Source organism: Grus americana, chromosome 1 (assembly GCF_028858705.1).
Source record: "Grus americana isolate bGruAme1 chromosome 1, bGruAme1.mat, whole genome shotgun sequence".
Lineage (NCBI taxonomy): Eukaryota > Metazoa > Chordata > Aves > Gruiformes > Gruidae > Grus > Grus americana.
The window spans coordinates 152,465,478-152,488,798 of NC_072852.1; the positions used below are offsets into that span (position 1 = coordinate 152,465,478).

The following is a 23,321-nucleotide window of genomic DNA, read 5'->3' on the forward strand; positions in this document are numbered from 1 at the left end:
GTGGCAGGCAGCCATCCAGGGACTTGCTGGGCTGCAAGTGACACCTGAATCACTGTGTTAATAGCAGCTGATGGACTAATCCCCTAATCCCTCATTTATACTCTTCCACAACATCCTGTGGCATTTGAACCTTCTCTACTGTGTAAAAACACTTACTATTCCATCTTATCTTGCCAACTGATAGCTTTACTGGGGCAATCAACACTTTGTGTGATGAGAAGTTATCACTAATATCCAGTCACAATCCTTTCCATATCACTTGATTTCACAGACCTCTTACTTCCTCCCCTTTCTTGTCTCCTTTCCATCTGATGAGTCCTAATCTACTTATCTCCATATTAAGAGTAAAGTGGGCTAAGGTTCGTAAACTTTTCTGTCAAATCCCCTGTGTATCACATGCTTCCTTTGGCTTCCCCTCATGCCTCTGCTGCTGCTTTACCTTGCCCAACACAGGGGCTGCGTTCACCTTCATGACTACTGTAGCACAGCTCTAATCCCCCATTGGGATTCCTGGTCAGCAGAGAGAGTCCAAAGGACGACCAGAGAAAGTGTGAGATCTGAGAACAGATCTGTGAACTAGGCCCAGACTAAGTCATCCCAGAGATGAGTCTGTGAGTTGGGATCTGACTCCCTTGCCTTGTTTCAAACCCCCAGAAGCCAAGCTCTACCACTGCAGAGTTTGTTCTGAGTAGCAGCTTATACTTTTCTCAGGGAGTAAGAAGGCCATTTTGTACTGTACCTGAAGAGGTAATGGGTAGGATGGATATGTAGAAATACTTGCTGCAGAAGGACAAAACCCAGCGTATGTCAGAATCTGCTGGGCAGGATTGTACAGGATCTGAGGAGGAGGTGCAGCACTGAAAGCAATTTGGGACAGAGGTACCTGTTGAGCACAGAAGACAAAGATATATCAGCACAGCGCAGAGGGGGCTGGAGCAGGAGCTGGTTCTAACACAGGCAACTAGGCAGTTTAAAAACTTCCTGTTTTCCAACACAATACCAGTGCTACGAAAAAAAAAACAAGGAGCAGACAGAATGAGGGTGTATCTGGAGTGAATTTTCAGACCAGAATTACTCGCTATTTTAATCTTCTTCCCTTGGAAAAAGACTGCTGGTGCTTCCCTAGCACCAGTTACAGAAGCACTGGCAGGACTCCAGACCCGAGACACCCTGAAGAGCACAGCATACAGCTTTAACCGTGTCTTCTTATCCACTCCAGCACCAAACACCCAGTCCTTCACAATTTGCTGCAGATTCTTTCCAATAGCAACTACCTGATGCCCTCATATCTTTTCTCTCTGCTTTCCTACAAAGATTTCCCTTTGCAGACCACTTGCTCTTTCACAGCTCCCTCTCACTTGTGCAATGGAGTTTGCTGCTGGCTGTCCAATACCACCCCCCTTGTGCGTATCTCATTCCTACTGAATAAAATCCTTCATCATATCCTGTGCCTGTCCTTTAACTGCAATGTGAGATGAGGGTTGCAGGAAGAAGCAATAGCTCATATTAAACCAGCTGATACAACTGGAGGAGAAAAAAAACGAGCAAAAGCTAAGGGTGCTTAAGGGGGCACCCCTGTGCTATATAGCCATTTGTGAAGGACAGGAGAGCTCTGTGAAAGATTGTCATGTCCTTCTGCTTTGCAAAGCGAGACAAATCCAGTGGTTTCTTTTCTCTCCTTTGTTTTTATTAGCAGATTTCTCTACGTGAGAGCATGGACTTTTCTTTTTACTGTAATAAAATATGGTGGTTGCCAGACTAATGCTGAAAGCAGCAGCCAGGATTTTTTTTTTTTTTCCATTTCCTTTCATATTTATCAGTGAGAGACATAAACCACTGCATCCTCTGCAGATAGTGTGAGATCTCTCTGTGACTGAGAAAGAGGTGTATTAATTGTGTCTGTACATGTGAAACATCATCTAGCTCACTGATGTACTGATGAGGTTACCCGACAGTCTAGACCTCAGCCCTCTGGACAAACCGAGCACCCCAGGAGCTGGCACAGGGAAAGGCTGGGCCCAAAACCAAAAAGCCTATTTCATGCAAGAAGGCAAGTCTCTCATCTTCAGGGTACCCTCCTCAAAACACCTCCTTTCTACCTGTCCTGCTGGGTGGCTATGGTGAGGACAGACAGAGCAGCACTGCCTTTCAGACAAGAGTAGCAAGAAGCAGCTAACGAGCTTGCCTCAGAACCAAAGGTTTGGGCCAGCGCCGTGGCTGGGCCCGCACCCACAACGTGCCCTTCATCTGAGGATGAGGCCCTGGCGCAATCAGATCCTTCTGGCCATGGACATAAATGTGGCCAGAAACACTTGTTTTGCCCAACATGAAACACAGATGCCTGTTCTGCATCTGTTACCAGCTTTCTGGTGCTGCTGTCCTCCCAGGAACCTCTCTCAGTCCTCTTACATTCTCTCCACCTGCAGCAGCAATGCTCTCCAGTTGCTAAGGATGAACATTGCAGATGTCCTAAAAGACAGGTCTGGGGAGTCATCCACCCCAAATCCGCTGACCAAAGCACCTTATTATCAGGCTATCTGGTCTGAGCCTGGAGCCAGCAACAATTTGCAGGTATTGAAGCTCGTTAGATGCTTTTATTGAGTATTCCAGTAACGATACTGTGTTAAATTAGTCACATAAAATACAAAGGTAGGTGGAGACATTTTGAACTGAAATACCACCCAAGTCCAAGAGATAAGGAGCTGTTAACTGGCCAGGGAGCGCTGCCAGTGCCATGCAGGCACCTGGGGTCAGTGGAAGCCAGGCGGTGGCCGGAGGGGCTGCCTGGCCACCCCCCACCCAGCCATGCTCACTGTGTGCTGGGCTGTGCAGCTGCACAGCAAGGCAGGTCAGCTCGCTGATCCGACAGAGACCTGCCAAAGCATTTGTTTCTGCGCTATGACTACTCCTAATGTCGGACTGCACCTTTACTTGCACGAGTGCTAAGACATGAACGCATTGGCAAGTAGTTCAGTCATTATGGGTTTGTTTTGTCTTCCTTTTCAGAGCAGGCTGAGGGAAGAGGAGAGGAGATAAGGGAATTCTATTTAATCTGTTCAGATTCCCTTGAGGACTCCAAAGAGCCTAACTGGAAAAAAAAGGCAACAATCCCCCCTCCTTCCCCCAGGACCATAGGTAGTTCTGATTAATGCAACCCTAAACTCAGGGCAGGCAGATTCCTTGGCAAGGTGTGTCAGGAAAACATCTACAAGTCATCAGATGAATACTGGGGCAGGGAAGGGAGTTTCTAGATTAACTCTTAGTACCAGCAAGTGAAGTTTTCCATGCATTTCTTTACCTCTGTCTTCTTTAAGAAATGGGATTTTTTTACCATTTTGGATACTTCACATAGTTCTATTTACATTATATCTTAACCTGTTTTTTGTTAAAGGTGACTTTAAGGTAACTGCCTAGCTGCCATCTCAAATCCAAGCACACAGTAGGCTTGAAAAGGAGGGTACTGTGGTGACCGCTGCAGCTCCCCCAGCACCCAGCAGATCACAGAGGACAGCCCCACGGATGACACAGAGGCCACTCAGACCTGACACCTTGGGGGTCAGGAGAGGGTGATGTGTTTCCCATTGAGAATGAACAGCCCTCTGGCAGGCAGCAAAACCACTGGGAGTGTGCCAGGGTCTGCAGGGAATTTGTCACAAGAAAGAAAATCCACAACCAAAACAACAATTTTTTTTTTTTTTTTCTGTCCAGGAAATGTGATGGGTTTAGAGGCAACAGCACTGTTTTGCAAACTCTCCCCTTTGTAACGTGTTCTGGCTGCCAGCATTCCCCAGAGATAAACATGATGGTTTTTGTTTGACTAGTCAGCCTGGCCCTATGTTTTCTGGAAGTCAACCTCAGAGCAGTGCCCTGAGGCGTCTCAGCGGGCTTTGCAGCTCTGCCTGCAAAATGCCAGTGAGCATTTCTGTGGGAAGGTGACATCCTGAAAGAAAGAAAATTGTTCTCCCACACATTTTGAAGGGTTTTTTTTTCTTATTTCAGTCCCATGCCCCTTTCTCTCCCCATTCTGCTTGATGTTTTCTTGGCCCTGTCTTCTCCCAAGAGTTACTCCTTTCGTAACGAAAGCAAGCAGCAGATTAGCAGACCCTGAAAAAGCACAGGCAGGAGCAGGGAGCGGCCATTGCATTTCAGATTGCTGCTTTAGTAACACTTTCACAAGCACAGCATGGCTCCTGTGCTGAGGTAAACTGACACAAACTCATCTTTCCCTTAAGCTAGTGAGGGTTGGGTTTTTTTCCACTCCCGCTGCAGAGGAGACATTAAACAGCTTATTCAGATCAGGTTTTTAGTTGGAGCCCTGACAGATTCATTCCAGCTGAGCCTGGGGCGAAGCTGCACGTCCACTGCTGCTGCAATTTCCTTGCACAGCTTTACATCGCCCAGTCAGAGGACCCAGACCTTGACTCAGGCTCTGCCTCCTGGCAAGGGAACGTGCCAGGTCATGGAGACACCAGTTCTCCCAGGAACGTCTCCTCAATTTGGCGTCCCTTGCATGCAATGCAGTAATGGCCCCTTCAGAGCACAGAGGTGTGCCTGGGTTGGAGCTTGCCCTGCTATGAAGCATCAGCCCAAATCCCATTGTAAGCCTCAGGTTGTGCAAGACTATTAGGTGGACTCAGGGTGTCTCTCTGCACCCTTCCTCACCTCAGGGGAGCACTACCAACTCCCACAGCTTCCCTTGGTGGAGGCACTTGCACTCATTTGCTAGGCAGGGGAAAACAGCAGCACTGAAAAGCTGCAGTGTTCTACCAGGAACTTACTGTAAATGATGCCTGCTTTCCCCTCCTCATGTAGCTACTCTTCCCCTCATTTCCCACTGTGGTTGTTTCTGCTCCCCTTCTGCCATTGCTCCTCTCACAGGGAGGGAATGATTTAAGCTGGGAAAGCTGCTTCCACTCCCTCCCATCAGGCAGCCACAACTCTTTCCTGGCTGGCTGCAATTTGTTATCAACTCCTTCCAAGAGTGCCCTCACATAAAGGATGGCTCAGCTGCACATTTCTTACATGTGAAGGCTCAGTATGCTTGTTTGCCTTAAGCTAGAGAGAGGAGTAATTCCAGCAAATGTTTTGCAGGTCTTAACAAAGGTGAATTTAAAATAATTCATTGGTCTTGCTCTGTCACATGGTTTTAAGCACCCGACACATGTTGTAGATAGCCTGGACATGCTTGCTAAGGGACGCTGGGTGGTCAGAGCAGGGCCTGGATGGCCTCCAGTCTGACTGGGTCCTTGGCTCACTGGCTGCCAGCTCTGAGCACCCCCTTCCCTCTAGTCTGCCCACCTGGTGTACATCTCACCTGGCCCTCTTGCTTTCTCTTCCCTGCTCCATCCCTCTCTCATTTCTTTTCACCTCTCTTTCTATTTAGTTTTCTTCCCTGGAATAGTCACCAGAAATATCATGGATCTAAGATGACCTATGCTGCTATTGCACTTCACTTCTGCTCCTGCATTTCACCTCCATCCCCACGCCTCTGCCTGCTTAGTTTGGAAGCTCTTTGGACAGGCACCATCTACTCTTCTGAGTGCCTAATAAATTCGTTGGTCTGTAGGCACCGCTGCAGCAAACAGTGATAATCCCAGGAACAGCTACTTCACCCTTTTAACATGTCAGAAAATCTAGGCAGATGAGGCACTGTATTACAGAATCCCTCGTACACACAGCCTCTTCTGAATGCAGTGGTACACATCAGCATAACGCAGTGGTGTGGCACCGGGAGCAGTTAGAGGGTGTCATTCCTTAGTGAAACAACAGAGGAGGTTAATGTGACCTGAATATAACTGTTTAAATAAAAACTTGACTGGTACTTCAGAGTTAATCCCTGTTCTTGGGAAAAGAACTACGTGAGGTTAGTCACACCTAGGACTTGAGTTTTACATGTTAGCTACAAACTAGCATCCTCAAACTGTGCTGGCCTACATGGTGAGTGCTGAATTAGAAGAAAAAGAAAAGGTGCCACTAAGTGAATCGCCAGCATCTGTTCACAGAGATGCCTGTTTTTCCCTTCCATTCATGTATTGACCAAGCTTGTCCTACTTAGCTGTGAGCAGCTGGCAACAGCTTAGCTTAAAGATGTCACTCCAGACTCCCAGATCACACAGAAAACGTGTTTAAAGTGCCTCCTTCATACACTTACGCTTCCTTGCTTCTAACCCATTTGATAACGTCAATGAGCACAGAAGTCCTCACAGAAGGCAAAAGACTGTGAGCCTTACCATGTCTTTAAATGCCCCAAGAATGGCTGCCGTAATAATCCCCAGAAACAACCCGATGATGTTGAGGACCGTGGAGGACCACAGCAGCCTATACAGGTGAACCACGTCCTGACAGCTGCTCACGCTGAGAAATTCGTAGTAGCTGGAGGACTGCTCTGAACTGAAAGGGAATGCAGACAGTGTCACTGCTGTGGGATTAGTTTTGCACATAACACAGAGCACCAGAAGATCCGAATCCCTCCTGCTTACTTTCCTCTTTGGCAAAGTATTTCATCCATGTTCCCACCAACCACTGCTCAAATGGAGAAAGCTCTACTGTAGACAAAAATTGGCTCTGCTGATGCCAGCATTAAGCATGTAGTCCAACTAATACCAACCCTAGTTTGGCTGATCGGTGGTGTGCACCAGCAGACTCTTTTTTTTTTTGCCCTGAGGGTCTCTGAAGACAGGTATAGTCCTGGCATATGGATGCTGCCCTTGTCATTTAGCTACCAGCTAAAGCATGCTTAGTACTGCTTTTTTTTTCCCCAACTCACCTGGAAATCTGCTGGCATTTCTGAGCCTGGGGAAGGCAAGTTGCTTAAGCATTAATTCAACCACAGGAAGGGAGATTTTCCCGGCTGGCTACACTTGTTTATAGTGTCTGTGGTTCCTGATTAACAGATGCAACACAATACAGTATAAAGATGCCTTTACACTATGGATTGTACTACCCAGAAATCTTTGTTTATCTTTCTACACTGCACTGGTTACTGCAAATCAGGTATGTTATGAAGGCAGTCCTCATTGCCTTGCCGAAAGTGAGAAATAGCCCACTGCAAAATCTGAAACCGCAGTTTCCTGAAGTTCTTTCCAGTACCTGCCTTAATGCTAGCCCACTAATGAGCTCCTAGAGCAGCTATTTGAGTTGGAAAGTTTTTTTTAAATGACAAGTCTGTTTTTGCACTGTTAGGAAATTGCCATCAGATTATGGTGGAAACCAGAAGTGAGCGGTTTGTGCTCACTCTTCTGTTCCTCCATCCCCAGCACATGGCGCAGCAGTGGGGATGGTGGTTAGGGAAAGCTCTGTACAGGAAGGTAGCAGCATGGAGAAACCCACAACATTCCTGCGAAGAACCGAACCAAGCACAGTAATTCCTGGAAATGTCCAATCATTTGTTGTAGGGCATGGTTCTGGCACTGCAGATCTGCTACTGTTGAGTTCACCTGGGTCCTACCGTAAGCCCAGATGTTGCTTAACTAAATAAACCTACAGCTTCAGCTGCCGTGAGGCTGAGGATATCTGACCTGTGATCCTGCCTGTATACCAGTCTATTGCATGGCTGACACCAAGTCACTTCATGTGACTGTGTCTCCTCCTCCTTCTCTCTAGCTGTCCTACGAAATGGAATTGTGAAGTCTATAGAGGAGCAAGACTGCTTCTTTACTCTGGATTTGTCCGGGCCAGTGCCATAAGATCTTGCTGTCCACTGTGGATTGCTGACAATGGCAGAACACACGTGTTTAATTACATCATTGAATACTGTCACAGCAGTGATCAGTCCCAGGTGTTTCAGACAAACTCAATGTCTTAGAAAAATGGCACTGAGGATCTCCATCTGGAGGGGGAGCATTCCTGATCTCTCCTTGTTGTTACCTTATGCTTTAAGCAACAGAGTTTCAGTCACTTTATTTGATAACTCTGAATGCTTTCACCCCTTTAAGACCTCTGTTCTTTTCTGTATTGGGTTGAGCTGTTCGATTCAATGTTAACATGCAGTCCCATGGAAGAAAGCATTCTCAGCGTAAAAACACTGAATTGTAACTATGATGTCCCCTCATTTGTCTATGATATAATAGGTTCCAAAGTTGTGTATACTCTTCCTTTCCCGTGTAATTTGTTTTGTATACCTCCATCATGTCCAGATTTAACACTTCTTACACAAGCAAAAGACTAACATTCACAGGGGATTTTAATCTATTCCACAGACCTGCACTCACTTTGCATGTCTTGTGTGCATGAGAAATACACATACATAGATGATTTCCCTCTAGTCCCAAAATTTCATTTTGCTTCTCTGATTGAGTCAGGATATGGGCAAGAGCTACTCTTTTATGCAGAAGCCTTGTGTAGAAGCCTCATTGTGCCAGCCTTACTCTCCTACCCCTAAAATGTTTATGTCTGGCAGCACACTAGCCAAGACTTACAGAGGACTGGGGTTATTAAGAGCCGCTAGCATGTGAAAAGGAGGCAAAACCAAACCAAAACAGTAGATGTAGGAAGGAAGAAAGATGAGAAATACATAGAGGGACAGAAAGAAGAGTGACTGTGGGTAAAATGTAGAAGGTTGCAAAGGCTGCATGAGAGTGCATGGTAGGATGATACTGAGGTGTGCAGAAGGTGAGTCAGGCAGAAGATCTGCTCTGGGAAATTGTCCCCAGTTTCTTTTATGTGGTGAGACAGGATGCTCCTTGCAGTTGAAATCGCTATGTGCCAGGTGGCCAGTCAGTTCTGTCAGTTCATTTCATCTGTCTTCCACATTATAAACCCTTGGACTTTGCTGTGATGTAGTTTTCCTAACCACCTTTTTTACTCTTCTTAAATTGCTGTTTGGAACCCTGTGCTAACCTTCAGCTGATCTTCATAAGCATATCCAGGCATTACCTCTCTTATCTTCTGACATCTCATGCTTTGGTAATGATAAAGTCAAATGGACACCTTCAGAAAACACTCACAAGACCCTTTGTATCTATCCTATGGTAATTTAGCAAAATCCCACACCTGCAGAGGCTATTGCTAACAAAAGAGCTCTGTATATGTCTGCAACATGATCTCTGCTCATGAACACCTATGCTTCTAATCATTTTGTTTTCCCCAGTTTGGTAGAAAAAAAGAAGATTCATTAAATCTAATGGGAAAATTGCATTGCAAGATCCACAGTAAATCTTGACAGGGCTATGACTGAGTGGTCAATTTTGATCACACAGTAAAGAGTTTATGGACAAATTTAAAGAAAAAGAAGCTGAAATAATGCCAACACAAATACGCAACCCCTGACCTCTTCTCTGCTGGCATCAGGACTTCGATTGCAGACAAGCTGGACTGCACAGCACACTAGGCCCTTGTGTTGCTTCTCCAGGCCTAAGGACATTTAAGAGGAGGGACAAACAACCAAAGATTTCTCAGAGGCCATTGACTACACACAGGTACTTACTTCTCACAGTTGTACAGGTCACAGCAATAGCACGTGTTACTCTTTACTTTCAGCTGGCACTTGTTGTTTAAGGTGTAACATGTCACCTGCCAAAAAAGACGGGACTGACTTATTCTCAGTGTGCATTGTGTGAATCATCCTACTGACCCCAAAGAAGCAGCTACTGCAGCATCAGGTTTTATTTACTGTTGTGCAGAAAGATCCTGAGATTCCAAAATCCACAACCGCAGGGCAGAAGGACATCCCTGAGCTCCCGGGAGTTTCATTCAGGACATCAGCCTGAGTCGCAGGGCATTTGCGCTATGGAGTCCAGAGCCCTCAGCACCGACCTGCAGCCAGGGCTGCCAGAGTTTTCAAGCACTTTGCTGGAGTGCCTGGTGCTATTTTGCTAAGACCCAGAGTCCGCAGCTGCGAGATGTGGATCCCTACAGCTGTGACGCAGGGACCGTGGGCCCTGAGACATACTCCGCAGCGAGCCACTGAAGTGGATAAGAGCAGCACTCCATTATAGTGGGGAAATGGGGAAAGAAACCAAATTATCTGAACAGCTTCCAATAAATGGAAGCTCTCTCCTTTCAGTAACAACCTCCTGAAGAAGGAAATAATTAGGAACAACAACAAGAAGAACAATCTCCAAACACACAAACAAAACCGCTCAGAAAAGATCCAAGCACTCCAGCATTTACTGCAGGCATTTACTACAGGCTCTTGAATAGAAAACTGAAAAGGTTTATTTGTGTGAGCAGGAACTGCAGGGATAGACAGATGCTAGAACAATAAAGGTAGGCACACGTAAGCCACTCTCCATCCAGACAAGAAATCATTTTAATGACTCCTTAAGTGTGGTAAGCATTAATCACTTCTATTTGGAACCACAGACCAATTGAAATATTTTATATGTAAGGTGCTTTTTTTCCTGAGATTTTTAGCTTATTGACTTTGAAATCCTGGTGAACTGTCAGGTTTTAAAAGCTAGTAGGTCAGAAAATACATTCTTGCTATAGTTTTTATTTTGATAGAAAAAATGTACTGTAACCACTGAGAAGTATTCTGTTCTCAAAATGCAAATAAAATGTATTATTGAATGGAAAATTCCTCATACTGAAAAAGTAGAAGGAGCATGCTTAGGAATACATGCCTGCTTTTGAAAAGCTTCTGTCAGTTCTGCTTAGCCATGAATGTGTTTGTCGGATAACGTGTGTCTGTGGGATAGTCTCCACAGCAGATGTTAAACTATGTTTCTCAGCTCCTGAGTTCTGGATCTGTGCACCCTTTTTAGCGTGAAAACTGCCACTGTTGATGAGTCTGTACTCCTCACGTGTTTGTTCCCAGCAAAAAGAAAAGCCTTAAGCACACACGCTCAGACCAGCTGGTCTCAAACTTGCCACACTTGTCCTTAGCAAGATTTGCTTGAGCAGTGGAAGTTGGGTGACAAAGCTAAAGTTAAAATGAAGTTAACAGGATGCCTTGGGATTGCTTTGCTGCCCAGGACAAGGCTGTGCCTGTGGTTAGCATCTCATACAAATCAGCTCTTCCAAGCCAAAATGGAAGTTAGGTTATAAAAGGACGGTCTCAGTCTAGGTTGCAATCTGGAAATGGAGCTCACAGCTTTATACAGACAGATCCCACTTGTCACAAGAATATCTCACCCTGAGATAGGACTTCATTTCATCAACCTCATTCTGTTGTGTCTGAACTTACTGGAATTTCACATAAGGGCTTTGTTGGCCTAATGTCACATTCAGCTGCAGCCGTCCTCAGCCTGAGCTGCAATTTACTGCAGAAGAGGAGAGTGCTACCATCAATGACCATGTTGGCTTAATCAAGATCCAGCTTAGAAGTGACTAAAACATCACACCTGGCTACTTCTCAAAGCAGTTTGAAAAACGATCCTGGAGCAGAGTGTGCCAATGCATTTGCTACCACAGCCATTTTGTTGGGACACCCTAGTGCTTTTGCACTGAGTGGAACTTAAGACTTTGGTCTTAACTCCCTGCATGCGGTCAAAATGGCCGAGGACCTGCAAAGTTAAAATACCCTTTTCCCATTACAAATGCATTTGGGTTGGGATTGGAGGGCTTCATAAGATGGAGTGGGCTGCTAAAAAGGTGATTCATTCTGATGCATGGCTTTGGCGACCATTTTTGATAGGAAATAAAAGTATTTTTCCCCTCTCCAAGCATCAGTGAGGCCAGTTTGCTCCTTTTTACTGTAGAAGGCCAGAAGTACAAAAGAGGGAGATCGGCAAGATCTTAAAGATGTTTTTAGCTGCTTCTAGACTACAAGACATATTAAATTATTGGCCAAGGGAGTTACTGTAGTCATCTATTTTTATCATTGCATTTTTAAAACATGCAAAGAGCAAGACACTCCTTTTTAGGAGAACAGTGAATAAACCAAAATAAACAAATTACTGTGTGGTGTGAGCAAGGATAGTGGAAACAGGCCATCTGTGGGTATTCTGCATGTCAAGACCTATTCTTTCATTTCAATGGCCAGACATTTAGCTTTTTCGTGTTCTGGCTGTTTGTGCCTGTCTATCCCCTCAGCACCAGTTGAAGAGATGTTCTCATCTCCTAGTAATTGCAAGAAAATCAAATTCTTTCTGCTTTAAGCAAAAAGAACTGAAGCAGGCAAACTGCATGAGCTGGAGACCACTCACAGGCTAGGGATGGCATCAAAAGGAAACTTGCACTCTAAACAACCTGCCTTCCTAGTTAGGTGTTCACCTGGCATGCAGAGCAAGTGCTCTGCTCACTAGCTGGCTAACTTTGGAAAAGCAAAAGCCAAGTTCAAATGCCATGAATCATTAAGTCTGAATTAGCACACGCTGACTCCAGATGAGTGGACAACCACACAAGAATGTTATTACAAACTAACTGCACTTTTAAAAGATATGGAGGTTTTTTGCCAGAATAGAGCAAGGACCTCTGGGTGGCCCAACTTCAGACATTCTCAGAATCTGCAGAGCTGGGGAAACCTGTCTGGCCAGAAGCCTGAGGCCGGGGTCACCTGCAGGGAGTTGTGGTCAGTGTGATGCCAGCTACACACTTACTACAGGAATCAGAAGCATTTCTCAGGCCATGTCTGTGTCTGAGTGTGCAGGCACACTTTAGAACAGGATGGAGTAAAATTTCTAGGAAAGGGTGGTGTCACAGATCATAAGTTTGTCTGGGTAGGTCTTTAGGCAAGAAGGTCAATGAAATATTTTTGTCATACATTTTCTGGAATCAACAACGGGGTGCCCTAGCAGCCAGATTTAAGTAGTATTAGCTGCTTAACCTGGTAATATACTTTACTAAACTGTCTAGAACTATTAACGGTAACACTCCCCATACACTTTTCTAGCCATGGGAGGAATGGTGATGAAGGACATCTGGCTTCTTGTAAGCTATACCACTGTTTAGCTGTTTTCAGTCCTGCTCTGCTTGAGTTCCTTTTCACTCTCACCAATTTACCACAATAATAAAATAAAAAATAGGAAAGAAACTAAATCTCAGCTTCTCAGGAGGCTAGCCATTGGGGTATGGGCACTTTTCCGACCGTGTTAATGTCATTGAGATAATAAAAAAGCTGCATTCAAACCACTGACATTCTTGGCCTGTGCCGGATAAATACAGAGAAGATTTGAAGTCTTCTGGACAATGCAAATGGATTCATTTAGTTATTTCCTATTCCACTTGAAGTCTACAAAAACCTCCTAGAGAAAGATGCCAATGTGACAAATACATTCCAGACAGCTATTATACAGTATAGATAGACTAGGAATCATTCCAGTCCCAGAGTAATGTACTGGATAGAAACAGTGACGATGACTCAAAACCTCACTGGTTGCAATGATTTGCAATCAGCAGAGACTTGGACAAGTGGGGAGTCACTTGTGGGAGAAAAACCAGTAGGGTTTCTATCAACTCATGACCTACATGCACAGACATGCTAACACTTGCCTCCCTCCTCCCCAGCCCCTCAAAGCACAGCAGAAACAAACATATGATGAGGTGAGTTTGTTTACCTCTGTCTGGTAGGCATCATATAGGAATCCTATACCACTTGAATAAAACTGGCACCTTTTGTTATACAAAGGTCTGGGTTCCTGCAAAGAGAAAAATAGCAAAAACAGTACTCAGTCTGGAGGAAGTGTGAAGGCACCATGTCCCATGTCCCCATGCCAGATGCTTACAGCTCTGCATAGCTGAAGCCAACGCAGACACTTGGGTAAGCAGCTCACACACCCCCATGTTGGCTTTCTTTCCAGAATGGCTCTCCTCAGGATTACATGTTCCTTCCTCGCTCTCCCACTAAGCTGAGTATCATTTATTTTTCTGTGTACCAGTCACCTTTTTTAAGAAGACATCACCCCAAGCATTTAACCACTTCCTTCCCTGATGTCAAATAGTACTGCTCTATGAGTACTACTCTATGGTCCAATCACTCTTCTTCCTGGTACAGTTTCTTACCTAGTAGAAAGAATTACTTTGCTATTTGTCTTCAAGATATGGGACTTTTCTTTTTAAAGGATTTCAACAATGTCCATAGTGAAAACTAACTAAAATAGCTAATACTTTAAGCATTCCACTTACCATAAACACTTCAAACCCCAAGAGCAAAACAAAGAATAATGAAAAAATGAAGGCATAAAGGGGAGGTAATTTGCACTGTTTGTTTTTGCCTTATTTTCCATTTACGCTTATTGCAAAAGATGCATTCATTGCTCATATTTCATATTTTGCTTGTAACAGTTCCCACAAGTTGATATAAAGGAAGAACACCATGAAATATCCTTGGCCAGATGGAAGATGTGTGTTTCTGAACTTGGCAAATGGCCCCTTTAAGGCTAGAGAGTGCACACCTCAGCCAGTTTCAGGACTAGACCATATTTGCCTAGGGAGGATTTGATGACAGGAATCCTCTGTGATCAGATGTCTATCCCAAAGCAAAGTGTGGGAATGACTTGTGTTGGCAAACGAAGTCTTTTTCAACTTTCTATCACTTATCTACTCCTAGGTCATGATCTGTGTCTTCAAAAGCACTCAGGTGGTCTCCAATATGTCAGTCAGACGACTTCTAAGAGAGATCAAAACCCACCATGTGCCATCTGCTCTTTGCATACTAACTTACAAGCAATGGACCACTTAGGTTGTTAGCAGAAATCTGTGCTGATTAACTTTCACTACATTTTAAAGCTTTATGACCCATCCAGGAATAACCCAGAAATTGCAGAAAGATCTGCACTACTTAAGATCACTTTTGAGTACTCTATGCTTGTTGGATAATGAAGTGCGAACTGTGTAAATATGCTGACCCAAAATACATCAGAAGTAAAAATGCAGAGCTAGGCAGGAATGCAGACAGGTCAATGAATAAAGCTCGCCCATCAGCTTGTTTGCCTTTCTGATTACTCTGGCAAACCCAAGCATGTTTGGACACCAACTCCCAAGGGTTAGGGAAAGGTTAGCTTCCTGCATCCAAAAATATTTATTTATATCACGCAAGTGTTAGAAAAAATGCTTCAGTAACAATTTTTCTCTAGAGGAAAAGCAAATACCACACAAACAGCATGCCATGTCTTGAACTAGAACAACATTCTTTCATAGGCCTGGGAAAGCAGTAGCCTTTAGCCATGACTTCCAGGGACAGCTCTGGTTGGGAGGACTAATGGGACTGTAGTTTCTTTGCTAGCACAGCAAGCATAGGATCAGCCAAAGGCTGTGCTGCCCTTTTTTCATAGAATATCACACTCCAACCCTGATTTCATCTGTTGCATGGGGATGGCATGAGAGAGAAAGGGAGTGGGCAGTAGAAATGGCTTTTTCTACCATGAGGAGCAAATCCATGAAAAACTGCTGTCGGTCATATTCACAACAATAACAAGTTTCAGTTTGATCCTGGAAGATCCTGGAAGGGCGTGACGGTCAAGGGCATGGAGTCCAAGTGGTGTTCTCAATCCTGCTAGTGAGGAGAAATGGCTTGCGGAGTGCTGGATGGATTCAGCAGGTCAACAACTGGCTGTGCATCTGGGGTCAACAACAGGAATTTGGCTTTCATGACCATGAGAGCGTATTTTACGATCAAGGACTTCTTGGAAGAGATGGGATCCACCTGACTAATCAGGGCAAAAGCATTTTTGCGTACAGTCTAGTCAACTGGTGATGAGAGCTTTAAATTAGGAGCAACAGGGGAGGGAGATGAGGACCAACAATCAAGTGAGGAAGTAACAGACCAGTGAGACAAATTAAGTGAACAGGGTGATGTGGACAAGAAAAATCCCATAATCAACATAACAGGGCTAAATGGGGCCCACTTCAAGTGTATGCACATGAATAAGGAAGCACCCATAGGACAGCACAAGGAAAACTCTCATCCCTCTTCTGAGGTGCTCAGCACTCTTTGAAGTGTCTGAACACTAACACACACAGCATGGAGGACAAATAGTTTGAGGTTTGTGTGCAGTCACAGGGCAATGATCTCACTGGGATCACAGAGATGTGGTAAGACAGCTCACAGCACTGGAGTGCTGCCATGAATGGATACAGGATTTTTAGGAAGGATATGTAGGATGGCAGAAAGGGGAGTTGCTTTTTGTGAGAGAAAGCAGCAAGAATGCATGGAGCTCTGCCTAGGGACACATGAGGAGCCAGATGAGAGCTTATATTTTGGTATTAGAGGCCAGACCAAGATGGGCAATGGTGTGGTGGGTGTCTGCTATAGACTGATCAGAACAAAGTAGATGAGGCTTCATCAGACAACTGGAAGAAGTCTTGCACTCACAGGCCCTGGTGCTCATGGAGTACTATTTCAAAGTACTAAAGGACTTTACCCTGATATCTGGGGGAGGCACAATGTATCTGCTGGAGGGACCACACAGCAGGGCACAAGTAATCCAGGAGGGTTCTGGAGTGCATTAACAACAACTTCCTAACATGGGTGATCAAGGAGCTGACAAGGAGGGGAGCTCTGCTGGAACTCATACCTACAAATAAGGAAGGATTGGTCACGGATGTGAAGGTCAGGGGCAGCCTTGACCCTGATAATGAGACAGCAGAGTTCAGGATCTGGAGAGGAGAGAGCAGGGAAAAAAGCAGGATCCCAACCCTGGACTTCAGCAAAGGAGACTGGCCTATTCAGGGGTCTGCTTGGAAGAATCCCACAGGATACAGTCCGGGAAAGCACTGGTTGATATTCAAGTATCACCTCCTCCAAGCTTAAGAACAGTTCATCCCAACAAGCATAAAATCAAGCAAAGGCAGCAGGAGGCCTGCATGGATGAACAAGGAGTTCCTGATATAATTCAGATATAAAAAGGAAGTGTACAAGAAGTGCAATCAGTGGCAAGTTACTACAGAGGAAAAAAGAGAAATTATATGAGCATGCAGGGATGGGGGCTGGGAAAGCCAAAGCCCACCTGGAGTTCAACTCATTGAGGGCTGCGAAGGGTACCAAGAAGAGCTTCTACGGCTGTATTAGCAGCAAAAGAGAGATTAGGAAAAATATGGGCACACTACTGAATGAGGCAGGTGACCTGGTGACAAAATACATGGTAAAGGCCAAAGTACTCAATGTCTTTTTTTCCCTTCATCTTCAATGGAGGTCAGTGGGAAAATCTGGGGCAAGACAGACTTACCCTTGCTGGAGGAGGATTAGGTTAGGGAATATCTAAACAGACTGGAGAGACACAAGTCCATGGGACCTGATGGGATGCACCCATAAGTACTGAGGAGGCTCAATGATGTCAGTGCATAGACGCTCTCAGTTTTCTTTGAAAGGTCATGGTGTTCAGGGAAGATATGTGAGGACTTGGAAAAAGTCAAATGTCACTCCTATCTTCAAGAGTGGCAAGAAAGAGAATACAGGGAACTACACACTGGTGGGAAGATGATGGAGCAAATAATCTTGGAAACCATTTCCAAACATCTCAAGGGCAGGAAGGTGATTTGGAGTAGTCAACATGGATTTACAAAAGGAGAATCATGTCTAACCAACCTGTTAGCCTTCTACAAGGTTGTGACTGGCTTGGTGGATGACTGGAGCTTCCCACTCATCTGCTTCTGGATGTCATTTATCTTCACTTCAGTAAGGCCTTTGCAGTCTCATAATATTTCACAGGCAAGGTGATGAAGTACAGGCTAAATAAATGGACAGTGAGGTGAACTGAAAGCTGGGAGAACTGCTGGGGTCATGGTGTTGTGATCAGTGACGTGAAGTCCAGCTGAAGGTCACTCAATAACGGTCTACCCCAGGGGCCAATGCTGGGGACAATATTGTGTAAACATCTTAATTTCTCAACTGGATGATGGGTAGAGTGCACCCTCTGTAAGCTTGTAGATGATACAAAACTGGGAGGAGTGGCTGAAACACCAGAGGACTGTGCTATCGTTCAGAGGGATCTGGACAAACAGCCCACAGAAACCTCAAGAAGTTCAGCACAGGGAAATGCCAAATACTGCACCTGGGGAGGAATAATCCCATGCACCAGAAAAGGCTGGGGGCTGACTGGCTGGAAAGCAGCTTTACAGAGAAGGACCTGGGGGTCTTCGTGGGCAGCAGGTTTAACATGAACCAGCAATGCACCCTTATGACAGAAAAGGCCAGCAGTCTGCATTAGGAAGAGCATCACCAGCAGGTCCAGGGAGGTGATCCTTCCTCTCTGCTCAGCACTGGTGAGACATATCTGGAGTGCTGGATCTAGTGGTGGGCTCCCCAGTATGAGAGACATGGACATACTAGAGTGAGTGTAGAAAAGGACCATGAAGATAATTAATAGACCGGAGCATCTGTAATAAGAAGCTGAGAGAGCTGAGACTGCTCAGCCTAGAGAACAGAAGGCTCAGTTGTACCTTATCAATGTGTATCAATACCTGATGGGGGAAGTAAAGAAGATGGAGCCAGACTCTTCCTAGTGGTGCCGAGGAAAAGGACAAGAGGCAATGGGCACAAACTGAAATACAGGAAATTTGGTTCAAATGGAAGCAGAGACCTTTACTCTATGGGTGATTAAACACTGGAACAGGTTTAAGGTTTCTCAGAGTAGCTGAGGAGTCTCCATCCTTGGAGGTACCCAAAGCTGAACTGGACACAGTTCTGAGCAAGCTGCTCTAGTTGACACTGCTCTGATCAGGGGGGTTGGATTGGACAATCTCCAGAGATGCCACCCAGCCTCAGCAACTCTGTGATTTTGTGAAGAGGGTCAAAGCCCACCTGAGGATAAGAGCACTCTAACAAGTTCTCTCCAAGTACTATAGGTTGTGAATTGAGCAAATATACCTTAGCACCTGGAGACAGATGCTCCCTGACCTTACCTTCTGGGCACGCATGCCCTTACTACAGGTTGCTGATGAGTGACACCACCACATCACACCAGCAAGCTGTCTGGCCCTGAGTGCTAAGATCCTCCCCTCAGACAACTCTGTATTTTATTAAAGGCAGTGAGAGAGCTGTCTAATCTGCCTCCATCAAGTACAGGAAGACCCTCACCTTGGCCCTGATCTCTTGGCTCACACAGCTTTCCTACCCTTTACACCTCCTTCCTCTTAAAAAAGAAATTGGTCCTCTAATTGGTTTGGTCTTTGAGGGAGAAGACAAACATGCTTTTCATCCAAGTGTGCCTGTGACTGGAAGCAGCACCGTTCCCTGGGGAGAGAGGTGATTGATTAATCCATACCTGCTATTATTGCTTCGTATTGCTGTGCAGCAAAAAGGTCAGAGCTGTGACATGGAAGTGACCACTGTGAATACAGTTGAAATACATTTGCATGCACAGTCATGGCAAACAAGTACTTTCCTTCATGCACCTAATTTTGAAAAGCAAGCCTGCTGCACTAGTAAAGCCAGCTTTCTGCATTCAGTCTGTTCTTCTAAATGCATCTGTATGTGCAATCAGTCTGGCCACCCCAAAACAAAATAAATGAGTGATGATCTAGTGTATAAAAATAACAAAGATTAGATAACATTGACTTTATCCAGACACCCACAGAAATCAACACCCAAAGCATGCAGTTTTTAAGTAGAGGTACACTGGGGATGCCAAAAGGTTGCACTGGTAAAAGCTTCCCTTTGAATCAGATTTCCATGCCACAGAGGTACTGTGGTCTGTCTGTCTCCTAAGGCATTTATATGAATAAGGCACGACACAGACATTAAAAAGTGTTTAAAAATTATCCAACAGTATGCCACGCTGCATTAGCACCCATTGAATTTTACTGGCCTCTCTCATAACAAAGGCAAATGAGACATACTTCAAAGCTATAAAAGTATTCCTGACACACTGCTTATAAAATACTTTATATTTTCATATTGCTCACTGCAAACTGTATGAATACAGGATACCTACCAGTCCTTGATTCTACTTGATTCTACTGCTTATAGCAACACTGGTAGAGACAGAGCTAATTTTACATACTATATATGTAAGTATATATATATATATATATATAATCTATTAACAGTGGCTTTAAAGTATGTAGCAACAATATTGTTATATCCCCACTTATCATGGTATATAAATAAGTAAGGTTATATTAAAAAATATTTTCTAAACTTAGACTGATGGCAATCTGACTGTATCTGCCCATTACACACAAATACACTCATACATAAAGTAAAAATAGCATCAGGATATAATAAAAAAAGATCTGATATGCAGACACAGAGCAGAAAAGATGACTACCACTCCAGCTCTGTGGTAACACAGATAACAAATAACCTCAACAAACCAAGCACAATTAGCTAAGAAATCATCTTTTCCAGTGCTCAGAAGGATTGAATGAAATCCATCCATTTTTCCTTTACATCAGTAAATAAACCCAAGCATGCAACTACATTTTAATACAGAATTCTTCCTCCTTTTGCCAGCCTACTGGTGTTTGTCCTCTGCGTATATGAGCAGAGCTCTAACCAATAGATCTTTCCCACCTGCCCATTTCCAGCTCAAGAGAGTTACTCCAAAAAGTAGAACAGGGCAATGCATCATTTATTACATATTAATATAGTATATTACACATTAGTGGGAAATATTGCATAAATCTGTTCCAATAACAGTGGTTGAGGAAGTTCCTGGTAAAATCTGGTCATGTAATATGTTGGACTGGGAAATACTTTTGAACTTACGGCACTTGGTATGAAAACTTGATGCGCTGAAGTCAAAAGAAGGTTTGCTGCTGAATTCAGCAGGAACAGATTAAGATCAGGCTACTGAAGAACATACTGAGAGAACTCTCAGATTTGACTCTCATAGATCCTACAAGGCTTAACACTAGTCATACGAGAATTTGAGTTAAAATTTTCAGAGATGTCAAAAAAAAATCAGTAATTCCCTTTAATTTCAGGCAAATCAGAATTGCTCAGCCTTGAAACCTACAGAGTAAACCGTAGCTCTCCCTGTTCTTGCACAGTTTTTATTTTGATATTTTGCTTGCACATGTATTAGAACCTGGGAGTGACGAACAGACTGCTAAGAGGGAAGGCTTAATGCCAAGAAAGAAAAGATTTGGTCCAAATATAGAGGGTTTTGGTTTGGTTGATTGCTTACTTTTAAGAGCATATAATAAATCCCCCACATTCTCTTTGATGGTGGGAGCATTGCAATACATTATTTGTGTAAGGAAAGTATTCTTTGAACAGTATCTTTGGTGGCTTTGACACAATGTCTGTGGGGAGGAGGTTGTATGGCTTTTAACTGAGGTATGGAAAGATTTTTCTATTCCAGTTTTTGTTTCCTTGGAGAACACATATATTTTGGATAACATAGGGAAAATTCCATCTCCCTTATGTGTAAATCTACTTTCTGAAAACTGAGATATAGCGTAAACCATATTGACTGAAATTTATGCCGTACTTTACAGACACAAAACATGGCTAATAATTTATTGAAATAATTATATAGTGAGGGCTATTTTTTTCCAATTACAGTATTTATTTAGCCTTAGCTTCCATGGCTGCATTGATAGAAGTGTAGATTAATCAGTGCCAGGGAATGTTCCCAGGCCTGAAACTTGATCATCTAGCCCATTAAATTGTTAGAACTGTGCCTGTGATGGCTTTGGCTTGGGCAAACTATCACTCTTCCAAAATAATTTCTGGGCATGGTTTGGAAATTAGCACAGGCCAAGAATCATTCCCAGTGCGTAACTTGGACATCGCCATGCTGCTTGTGACTCTAGGAGACTGTAAGAGTAAGGACGTGGGCTTCACCATGCCAGTTGGACTGGGGACCACAGAATGGCCCCGGGCACATGTAAAAGACAAATATAGATAAAATTGAGGAGTCCAAAACCAGACTAATGTTTTTAGTGACTCATTAATGTGAAGTTTCTCATTTTCTGTTTTCCTCCTACAACATTGTTGTAGGTCCTTTTCATCTACAGCATAGCTAGCAATGAATAGGAGAGGGAGCTGCCAAGATTTTTCAAGTTTAATCCTAAAACCAAACTGAAACATAACCCTTTGGTGCCAGCTCAGCCCTGTGCCAACAGCTGGGTGTTCTGGAGATCATCACTCCCTTCAGGATCAGGCTCTCTGCTAACTTTCTGAAAGCAAGCGTGCAAATATGAACAAATAGATGTCATTAGCAATTAACTTTTTTTCTTTTCTGGAGGGCTAGATGGAGCATAGGTATCTGTGTCTGCCTCACACTGACTATCAGAGAGCACATGGCACACAGGAGCATACAGACCCAAGGGCTTTCAGACCAAAGACAGAAGAATCGCATGAAAGAAGGTGTCAACATATTAGGAGTGTGGGAAAGCAGGCAGACTGGATCAGTGTCTGGGGACCTGTGCTAAAGCTGATTGGATCCCACCCTGTACAAATAATGAGAGGAAATGCTACAGATCTTTTGTCATTCCTTTCTCTCTGACCAAGAGCTGTTTCTCAGTCTTTTTCAACAACATTCTCAATGAGATGGGTGTCTCCTGAGGAAGACCACTGCTAGGAGATCCCAGGGATTCACCAGGGGTGATCAATACAAACATCTTCGTGCTTTCACTCATGCACAAAAAAATAAACCAAAACTTGTTTTTTTTTAAAATGTTATGAACAGCTTTCATATTGGCTGTGACAAGATGGGTATTAAGGAACATCTGACTCTAAGGTACAGGTCAGTATCCCCAATATTGCAGTGACGGAGTATCAGCTTTAAGAAACAAAACATCTCACACTTCGGTTTGCTCCTGAGCCTTTCAATTCCAACATAAAGCACATGATTATACCTTCTGGAATTAGAAGCAAGGGTGGGTTTTTTTGACAATTGTTTCGGGCTTTTACTCATTGGCAGCTAAACATGCAATTCAGTTTTCAGTTTGCAATTTCTAGAGCAGAAGAGGCTTTCAGAAAACAATTTATCTTGCATAATTACACTATTTTAAGAAAAGAGCAGAAATAATAATCCCCCCCAAACTGTCCAATTTCAGATTTCCAAATATTGAACCCACATCAACTGATGGAAAAGAAAATAAACTAATTACAATAACCATTTTAAACTGGCTAGTTTCTTACAGACCTATATCTTCTCTGGTGCTTGATAAAGAATCTTTAACCTCCTGGTAGACCAAGAGAATGCCTTACCCATAATTCATGAGATATTGTTAAATTTTTGTACACATAGTTTATAGATAGTTATGTTTCATATGCCTCATTGAAAAATATTTCTGTAAGTAATGGCATTATTTTCATAACCTTTGCGTTTCAGAGAGTAGCTGGGAAGAGAGGGGTCACTGCCCAACTGCAGGAGCCTCTGGGCAGGATGGAGCATGTGCTGCCACAGGAAAAGGTGCCTCCTTGGACAAGCCAGTGCCTTGGGGCTGCCCACCACCCCCATGGGCCTCAGTGGGCTTCTCTTCCCTCCCTTCAGCGTCAGGGACTGCTCTTGTGGGAGTGCCAGGCATCAGCTCCTGGCCTTTGCTGC

General features: G+C 44.1%; 1 protein-coding gene across 5 annotated transcripts in view; it reads right to left on the reverse strand.

The window, feature by feature from the left end:
- The window catches only part of TMEM255B (transmembrane protein 255B), an 80,654-nt gene that overhangs the window by 10,470 nt on the left and 46,863 nt on the right, over positions 1-23,321 (reverse strand). For 4 of the 5 annotated variants that reach the window (XM_054823014.1, XM_054823007.1, XM_054823006.1 and 1 more), the window contains exons 5-8: positions 13,437-13,517; positions 9,425-9,510; positions 6,231-6,390; positions 740-883 (exon numbers count right to left, since the gene is read on the reverse strand). In XM_054823014.1, the coding sequence (XP_054678989.1) occupies positions 740-883; positions 6,231-6,390; positions 9,425-9,510; positions 13,437-13,517 (471 nt within the window). The remainder of the gene's footprint in view (positions 1-739; positions 884-6,230; positions 6,391-9,424; positions 9,511-13,436; positions 13,518-23,321) is intronic. The other variant, XM_054823024.1, reaches the window with a different exon arrangement.